The sequence below is a fragment of the Nematolebias whitei genome, chromosome 11 (genome assembly GCF_014905685.2).
Source record: "Nematolebias whitei isolate Nwh7 chromosome 11, NemWhi1, whole genome shotgun sequence".
Taxonomy (NCBI): domain Eukaryota; kingdom Metazoa; phylum Chordata; class Actinopteri; order Cyprinodontiformes; family Rivulidae; genus Nematolebias; species Nematolebias whitei.
In genome coordinates, this window is record NC_056508.1 from 28675083 (window position 1) to 28685289 (window position 10207).

At 39.8% G+C, this 10207-nt stretch overlaps 1 protein-coding gene across 1 annotated transcript in view; it reads right to left on the reverse strand.

Moving 5' to 3' along the window:
• Positions 1-6215, reverse strand: part of LOC119417259 (voltage-dependent calcium channel subunit alpha-2/delta-3) — a 133575-nt gene extending 127360 nt beyond the window's left edge. Inside the window, exons 1-2 of the mRNA XM_037684470.1 lie at positions 6025-6215; positions 5672-5753 (exon numbers count right to left, since the gene is read on the reverse strand). Coding sequence (XP_037540398.1) covers positions 5672-5753; positions 6025-6149 — 207 coding nt within the window. The 5' untranslated portion in view covers positions 6150-6215. The remainder of the gene's footprint in view (positions 1-5671; positions 5754-6024) is intronic.
• Between the last annotated feature and the right edge of the window lie 3992 nt (positions 6216-10207).

Genomic DNA, 10207 nt, shown 5'->3' on the forward strand with positions numbered 1-10207 from the left:
ACACGCTGGAAAGACTTTGACTCTCAGTTGGCCTCGGAACGCCTTGCGGTCCTCCCATAAGACCTGAACAAGATGTCTGAGCCTCCCTGCTCAAATTGCTGCTGCCGCAACCCGACTTCAAAACAAGTGGAAGATAATGGATGGATAGATCAATGGATAAACACAAGAGAGCTAAAAAATAAAAAGAAACGCAAGCAGGTAATCACAGTTATAAATAATAAAAAACACACATGGATTCTGACACAAACTTGCAGATAGTTCTTTTGGAGGTCAGTTCAGAATTTTTTATATATATATAATTCTTGACTATGTTCTGTGTTGACATCATGCAGCATGCAACCAATTAGATCCTATAACACACAAGGATTATATCATTGTACCATTCACTCTACCCAGGTCAAATCCTGACCGGGGACCTTTCTGGGTGGAGTTTGCATGTTCTCTTCGTGCATGTGTGGGTTTTTCCTAGGTACTCCGGTTTCCTCCCACAGACCAAAAACATGCATGTTAGGATAACTGGTAACTCTAAATTATCCTTAGGTGTGAGTGAGAGAGTGAGAGTTGTTTGTCTTGTTTGCCCTGTGATGGACTTGTGACCTGTCCAGGGTGTCCCCTGCAACTCGCACAGTGATTGCTGGATATTCATTCAACCTTTATTTAAACAGATAAATCACATTGAGTCTCGAAGACTCATTTACAAGTGAGACCTGTTTGGACAAACAAAAACAGTGGTTAGAAAAGGAAAGAAAACATGAGAGACATTATAAAAAAAAAGATCTCTCACGCCATGTCCTAGACAGGGCACGATTTGAGGCATCAAAAAAACCTACCACAGCAAAGCAACATAAACAGACGTTATATATTTACATATAGGCCGGTGAAAACATTGAATTTTTAAGGAAAAGCCGTAGCATAGTCTAGAGCCCCCCACCCCCACCCCCCCTTCAGCCATTGTCCAGATAAGAGGCGACATTCATCTTCAGCTCAGTTGAGGTTCTGTCACATGTCCACGGCCTTGGGGAAGGGAGGGGTGAGGAAACAGTCAAAGCATCTTAGTTGTTTTCAAAACATTCCAGGAGGAGTTGAGATAAGTCCGGCATCAAGGCCACAATTTGGGTCAGGCAGGACTCGTGAATTGCTGTTTCTGCCTTTTTTAAAGTCTTGCTGGTATATATTCCTCTAATGGAAACTCCAAAACTGCCGAATTGATCCTTTACGCCAAAAGTCGCGCTCACAGCTTCTCCAAGATTATTCCCACCATTCATGAGTGTTGCCAGTGAGTTCACAGTCCTGATAACAGCCTACTCCAGCTCCCTGCACCAGCTCTCCAAATTCAGTGTGAGCGCTGTCGAGCTTCGACACATCCACATGAATTTGTAGACAATCCAAGATTTCACCAACCCAAACAGTAGAATCTAGTTGTGATCATGAATCCAATTTGTTTCCGTCGAGGTAAGAGGGTCCTCCTTACCCTGAATCCTGTTGGGAGAAGTTGATCGATTTTGTTGAGAGACCATCTGATCCTTCCAATTAAGAGGTATGCAGAAAAAAGAGGCTTTTTAAGGGTTCACAGGATGAAAGAATGCAAGCAGGGAAGCGGGGGAGATATGGAGCACTGGGAAACATGTCTGTCTTCACCGGAGTACAGAGGGGGGAAAAAAGGGCACCAGTGACCCCTGTGACCCAAAAAAGAAAAAAAAAAAGCGGTAAAATATAATGGATGGATGGATGGTATAATCTTGCATGTTATCATGTATAAAAGGTTGCATGTTGTATGATGCCAACACAGTTAAAACCAATGTCAAGCAATATTTTTTTAGGGTGGAAGAAAAATATTGTTCAGAGAGTAGCTGTCGGTCCTGACTCGCATATGAGCTGGCATAAAGAGCCACTTTGTTCATGATTAATGCTGGACAAGTATTAAATGAGGAGCTCGAAAGAGACAAAATTCTCATCACTAGCTTGGAATGGCTAAAAAAAGCACATTGTCTGATGCTTTTTAAGCCAGAGCTTTAGACTATCTTTGGAAAAATGAAGGAGTTGTAGCCATTTCGGTAAAACCTCAAAAATGACAATTTGCACAACTAGTGTAATATAGCTAATGTCATGCTCAGAATGTGTGTTTAGGATCATTATCTGCCACTACCACAACAAATTTCAGTTCAGAATCTGCAAAGGTGCAAAAGGTATCCCTTTTTCTTTCAAATGTTCTCCTTAGTCTCTGTTCCACTCAGTTACACTCTTTCTTTAGGAATATTGACAACAGACATGTCAGTGGCTTGTGGCACAAAGCTGCTGGGTTGTAAAACAAAATGGTACGACTCTACTTGCACACACCACTCAACATACATTCTTCCTTTTTTTCACCAAAGCAAATCGATTCCAGCATAGTCTTGTCACACATCATTACACCTTCCTACCATCCTCTGCTCTTTAGCTCTGTTTGCATGAGTGTGTGTGTGAGTGTGTGTGAGTGTATAACTGGGTATGTATTAAATAGGCATGCAAACTTAGCACATGCAGAGCAGGCGTGTGCCAATTCTTCACCATCTCATCCAACTTATCAATTTAAAAATAGACAATCAGGCATATGTATAGACATCCACGGCGACACTGACTGATCAGTTTTCTTTTTTTTTCATTAAAAATATAAATGAAGTGCAACAAAATATCATTCCAGCTTTATTTCAGCAAAGCAAAACATCATTTTAGAAGAAAGCTAGGCCAATCATTAGAGAACACAGACTCAGCCATTGCAGCCAGGCTGGCTCGACTGGACAGGTTGCTCAATGATACATGAAATTAAAGAATTCAACAGACTAGCAGTGAATAGGCTAAAACACACAAAGCTAATTCTTTCTGCCATTTGTAGGCATTTAGAACAGATGTTTTTTGGGGGGTTTTGCTTTGTAAAACTGTCTTTGAGTATTATGAACTCATTGCATTTGCGGTATGAATTAAATTAAAACCTCTGACTGCATTTGTTTATCTTTTGTTCTTTGGGATTGCACCCCCCCCTTCCACACACACACACATACACACACACAATGCATTTTTGAACATGCTGAATGCCAATATAAGCTTTTCTAATTGGGGACCATGGCTTTGGTCCCCATTTGTCAAGGTGTCCCCAAATGACTGGTGAATAAGCTGGTTCAAGTCCCCAAATATAACATAACCAAACTTTCACACACACATGCAAACACACACAGTGATTTTTACTGGTATAACAATGAATAAAGAGCTGTTTCCAATGGATGTATGAAATGACCAATGATTTGTAAATATCTAGATACACAGGTGGTAGAAAGTAAATGAAAGCAGCTCATTCATTCAACTTTTATTTATACAGGTTAATCCTATTGAGCCTCAGTGACTCATTTACAAGAGAGACCTGGTTTTAATGATGATGTATATATATTTTAGCCGATGACGTATAATTTTATTCGATTAGTTGAACAAGAGCCATATCTAATAAATCTGTGCTGCTGTTTTGTGTAAAATTTGAAATTATTCTTATAGTTTTTGTTTCTTTTCAGTAAAATTATTAAAAGAAACTTATATGGTGAGAGATCAATTAAAGTTTTTTTGTCTTTTGATTAAGACTGCACCTCAATTAAAAAATAATTAAGATGTTTGTTGCAAGAATTTGTGTTATCGGTTATAATTAACTTGGCTGTGCTTGTTAAGTGTATGCTGTATTTAAGATAATTAAATCGGAAGTCAAGCATCAAATTAATTTTAATGTCAACACAAAGGAAGAATCATAATCAACTTGCTGCATTTGAACATTGTACAAATGAAACAGCAAGAGACGCCAGAGGTGTTACTTTGTTTATTCACCTGTATAAAAAAACCTGTTGAGCCGTTCATCTTTAAGGTATAACATTTCTACTGGATTTCTGTGTTTTGTACAATAAGACATTTTACAACTTATCAACCTAATTTTGACACGTTAGCCTTCATTAAATTTTATTAGAGGTTTGAAAAGCATAAATCTCTGCATGCGTGCGTGCGTGCGTGCATGCATGCATGTGTGTATGTGTGTGTGCATGCACGTGCCCAACTCATCCAGAGGTATTGCTTTTACCACAGGAGTTTAGTTACACTAGGGTCAGAAAGATAACTGAGGTAAGACTGCATCCATCTGTCCCGTGCCCAGAGGAAATCTACACACAGGCTCACACACACAAGCACCCCCCCCCCCACCCGCCCACACACACACACACACACACACACACACATACATGGTGTCATGTCTTTTCACCTTAGTAGCAGCCTCCTTTCCAAGTACAACAGTGTCTGTTGTCTATTTAAAAGCATATGTACCCTTGGGTCAGCTGTTGGTCCCTCCTCAGCATTTCTGCACTGTTCTGGACTCGCAATAAGGCAGACCATAAAGAATTCTGCTGAGACACAATTTCAACGCTTTTGTTTCAAGTGCACATGTGCATTTAGACCACCTGAACATCTGAGAATAGCCCCCGCATTTACATCTGCACCATCAGGTGCAAAAAGATGCACTTAACTGACAAAGTGGTCCACTGTCTTTTCTTCACTCAATTAACCCTGCGGCCCTCATTTGCATTTCATAAGGGGGTCGGCACTCCGTGGGAGGGTTATCTCCTTTTCGGAGGCAGGAACAAAAAATGAAGAGAGTGAACAGTTTTCATCCTGTCAAAAAGATAACACCACTCATCTGCCTTATCAGCAGCTGATGAAATGCACACTGTACAGGCTCAAGCATGTGAACATGACAGTGCCTCTGAATATGCAACGCCAGGTTGTGTTCACATGTGGCATTTTGGTTTTATGTGGAGACACATGTACAGACGCAGGTCCTGTCTGTGCATCGCTTCAATCTCTTGTTTGCCTTGTGTGACACACACTACAGCAGGTATTCATTCATCTGAGCCCTGAGCTGAACTGGCTCCCATGTATATAAGATGTTAGTTTCATCCTGGCCTTTTATCCACCAATCCTTCATTAGCCAGTTTTAACTCAAGCTTCATCAACTGACCCTCCATTAGGAAAATTTGCATTTCATCACGCCCAAATCTTGCATTAAGGCCTTAAAGCGGAGAGGAAGAGTGTTGAGAGAAGGCTGCAAGGAGGTATAAATGGAAGTAAGGGGGTGTTTTAAATGTAGGAAACACTCTACTGAGTAGCAATAAAATTTGCTCTTTCCTTAACACCCATTTGTGAGCATGTCTGCGCGCATGTGCCAGAGTGCTTTAACTCCAACTTGTGTTTAAATGGCACTGAATAATAAATCTGCACCATGGTGCATTAGTCTCAGGGGGCTCAAAAGCCCAGGTTCTGAAGTTTAAAAAAAAAAAAAAAATCAAACTCAAACCATTTCTGCTCATAAGAGTTTTTTTTACGCCAACACAACAGATTTATTAGACTCTCAAAAAATTATGTTGAACTTTTTTAGAGTTTTTGTCCAAAGTGTCGTACTTGTTGTCATGCAAATTAATGTTTATATAAATTCCAAATTAATACAGCTGAAATATAGAATGCTCTACACACTAATGTTGCGGCAGTAAAATCCAACCAAAAGTCATTCTTATTATTTCAAGATCTTTGAGGGACTACATTTGTCCGAGTGTGGGAAATAAAAGGGCCTATAATATCTGAATATTCGTTGAAGAGGTCAACAGCTTCTCACCTTCTGAAGCAGTTGGGAACCAGAATACTTTGCAGAGATGGATTTCATTTCTCCTCCAAATGCTGAAGCCCATAACTTGACCCTGTAGACAGACCATGTGCAAGAAGTACAGCAAACAATGAAAATGCAGTCTTACTGAGAAAATATGAACACAGTTGTCATGACTAAGATGTAAAAACATCACTTGAATGGACTGCCTTTGAATGATGGACTACTGCACACAGGTTCATAGAACAGCTGACTTTAAACATGTAATAAAATAAAAAACTGGAAAGTTTTGTTTAAGTTCTGTTTTGGAAAACATTTGCTAAAAATAATAATAATAATAAAAATAACCGCATCCAGATACTTACACAGATGCAGGGATGCTCTGGTGGGAACCTCCCACCACGTTTGTCCTGATGCTTAGAGTTGAACAAAGTAGGAGCAGCCAGGTAAACTGAGCCCGGGGAACCGCACAGCTCCGATCCACCTGCATCTTTGAAAACTGACACCCGTCCTTGCGCGCGCACAGTGCGAGCTCGCAGCGTTTTCCTCCTTCAGAAAATCCAAAATTTCTAAACAAAACAGAAGAAAGCAAGAGTCACCTATGTCGAGTGACTAAATATTTCATGGCATCATGCGCAGCTCCTGAACTGGAGCGGGACGCGTCAAACTGCAGCCTCCTGCGCTCTGGAACTTCTCCGGTGTGCGGCTCACCAGCGCTGCTCTCAGAACCCCCCGCTCCCCACTCCAAAAAAAGTCTACCTCCTGCAAGGAGAGTCTGAGAACTCACTGTTGAGGTTCAGGGGAGGAGAACATCAATCGGTGCAGCGCACGAGAGCACGCCTACTCCCCCTGAGTGATGCGCCTAAAACCTTCTCTCGCTCATTTTCTCTCTCCATCTCCAAACACGCAGAAAGACGCACAGTCTTTATCTCCTCGCCCCTCTGAATCTGCAGGATAGGCTGTGAGGGTGTCGGTATTGTTGATTTACGACGTGACTGGGACTTGCCTGACTCATTTCAACCCCCCCCCCCCCCCCCCCACACACACACACACACACACTCCTCTAACTCTCGCTCTCTAATACAGCAATATTAGCTAAAGCCTTCAGCTTTCAGGTCAGATCATGTCATACACTGTATGCCCAGTTCACTGAAGCAGGAATAACTGCTAAAGTGCTGGCAAAAGAAGGAGGATGGGGGAAGGGGGTGGATGGGGGGGGGGGGGGGGTGTCCAGCCTCGTGGTGGAAGAGGGGAAGGACCAGATGACAAGTCAGTTCTGCAGCATTAAAGCATGCCAAATGCACTTTGCAGCAGTGATGTGGCACTGGCAGCGCGTGGACATCTGGGTGGTGGAAGAGGATGAGAGCCCCCAGGCGACAGAACCCTGTGATGGATTGCATTTCACAAAAAAGGAGGGATTCTGGCAAAGAGAAGGGGATCAGCTTTGAATAGCCAGTGTCTAACCCTGCTTTTTCTTTGTTTGGAAAGCTAAAAATAACAGCTGATAAATGTTTGTGTGTGTTTTCTTTCATTTTTTTAACATCTGGTCTGAGTTCCTCAGACACTCAGAGAAATACAAAAGGGATATTTTTACAACTCAAATATTGACGTAGAGCCACATGTCTGTGGACGTTCAGCCCAAGTGTATTCTTTCAGCAAATCTTGAAATAAGAACTGTCACAAGACGTTTCCGCTAACAAGAAATACAAATTAATTTGTGTAAGAAGTAAACTAAAATGCAAATCAAAATAATACTATTAGCTTAATTTAACAAAACTGTTCAAACATGTTGCTTTTTCACAGGTGCTTGTGCTTAGATGCTTAGAATAGTGTCATAATTTGTGAAATAAAAAGCAGGAACATTTTTACTAATTACAATATAATGAAGATTGCTATAAAAAGCCAACATCAAGAAATGTGCCAGGTTTTTCTCCTGATCGAGTGACAGGCCTTATTAAAAATAAAAGCATTTTCTGCACAAAAGGTGTCTTGAAAATGCATTAATGAAAGATAAAAGCCAACAGGCTGCTAAAGTAAATAAATATTATTTTTTTATTCTTCAACTATAGCCAATGTTCTGCTGACAATATATCTTAGTTTGATGTGCATCCACTCATCTCACACCTTGACTTTTAGATGAAAGCTAAATTATGCAAAGAAAATCCCACTCGATTTGGGATGAAAATCAAAACGAGAGTGTCTTGCTATAAAGTGCAATACTGACCACAACACTGCAAGTTCCTCCCTGAGTCGTTCAATCAAATTAAATAATGATTAACAATCAGTTAAACCTATCAAGGGATGAATAACAGTTGTGTTTACACACAAAAGCTATTTAAAATTTCTCAACGTTTTAGCCGTATCAACATTAAACTATCTGGTGAATAAAAAGATAAATAGTAAAATGTGTGCATTCAAGAAGCAAATGTTCTTTTTGTTACTAGTGCTTTTGAACAAAATTAATTTCAGTTTGTTCCATTGAAAAATAACAATGATTACACTTTTAAATAATTGAAAGCATAAACTCAAATTGCAAAAGTGGAAATTAATGGGGACTATTAATCCAATAATTTATACTTTATCCATCTGTGCCTGACACCCAAATTAAAGTAATTATTCTTGTCTAAAGTATTTAAAAAAAAACACTTTACAATTTTAGATTACAACATTATATTTAGGCAACCTAAAATTACTTCAAAATCTAAGGAAACATGGCGAGTGGAGGAAGTAAATCTATCCACCACCAGGTGCAGTGGCAGAGCCAGGGGGTGACCAATGGAGGCCTTGGCCACCATAGATTCATCTTCAGCCACCCCATTCATTTGAGGAAACTGTACTTTTAAGCAATATAAAAACTAGAAAGAATAGTTTCCTTAAATTATTGAGATAGCTAGTTTGCGTGTGTGCAACTCAGTTTTTGAAAGTGGCCTTCTTACGCCTTGACGCAGCCATTGTGGGATTGATCTTTATCACTAACTGACTAAAATACCTGCTTTGATACTCGGAGACAAACTCTTTTTAATTCAGTTGTATACTGGAGGCAAGTCCTGGGAGATTTCTGGATGAAATGAAAAGCATAGGAGGTCGAAGTGATTTGTTCATGTAGTCAACCTTAAACCTAATAAAGATCATACAACTACTTGTTAAGATGTTAGCAATTTGTGTGGCAAGCAGAGTGTAGAAGATTTGAACTATACATAAATACTAAAGAAGTGCTGCAGACAACTTCACAAAAGAATAGAAAATAATAAAATAATACAATAGTCTTTATTGTCATTGTACAGCCTGAGCAATTAAATTAAAGGTGCCTCAACTGACAATGTATTATTTAAAAAAGACAAACAGCAACAACATACAAATAATGTATACACAACGATTCAGTGCAGACATTAAACACCGATATACACAAGAAGCATCAGTCTCGAAAACATAGAGACTTACTGGTCAGAATAATACTTGGTGGTGGAAGCAGACTGAATAAAATGCACACACAAAAAATAAATGTTAATGAGAATTTTCTAGCATTACAGTTTAGTGGTTAGCACTATTGCTTTTACAGCAATAAGGTCCTGGGTTCAAGCCTCATGTTGGGCCTTGTGTCTTTCTGTGAAGAGTTCATTCTGTGGATACATGCAGTCTGGTTGTTTATGAGCTTTATTTGTGTTCAGATCCTGCACATGATAAAAGAAGAGATGCCACAGATCATTTTTAAAATACATCATAGCAACAAAAAAAAAACTGATTTAAATAATAAGTAAAAGGATGATTAAACTATGTAACAACATAGATTCTGGTCATGTTATATTTTTTTTGCTATTTTTCAGTTGTCTCTGTAGTTTAACTTCAGGCCTAACTCCTGCTTCTCTGTAACAGCTCATTAGCTCCAAAGTCAGTTCTGCATGTCATTACAGAATCACAGCTCATTGGAACAAAGATAGAAATCCTCACATGACTGAGCAGTCCTGGATGCACTGATGTTACAGAGAAATCCATCTGCAACCCAAACACAAAAGCTTTTTTAAGAGGCAGCAAACTGTGTTTGAAGTTGAACAATATTGTTTGAATTTTTATAATCAGTAAACAGCAATAAGTTCTGTCTCATTTGTGCCAGGGGAAAAATTACATTAACTAGAAAACTGTTCGATGTACAATGGTGCTTGAATGTTTGTGGACCTTTTAGAATTGTCTATATTTCTGCAGAAATATGACCTAAAACATCATCAGACTTTCACACAAGTCCTAAAGAGAACCCAGTTAAACAAATGAGACAAAAATATTTTACTTGGTCATTTATTTATTGTCATCACATTGTCAGCACTGTATGTTTCCATACAATGGCAAAATTAGTCTCTGCATTTAACCCATCCACCACCAGGTGGTGCAGTGGGCAGCTATTGAAGGCGCCTGGGGGGCATTTTGGGGTGTGCTGCCCAGAGACACCACGAGGTATGCAGTGACCGGGGATTGAGCCTGGGACTTTCGGGTCCCAAGCCGTCTGTCCTGCCTCTATACCATCTCGGCCCCCATTTATTGAGGAAAATGATCCAA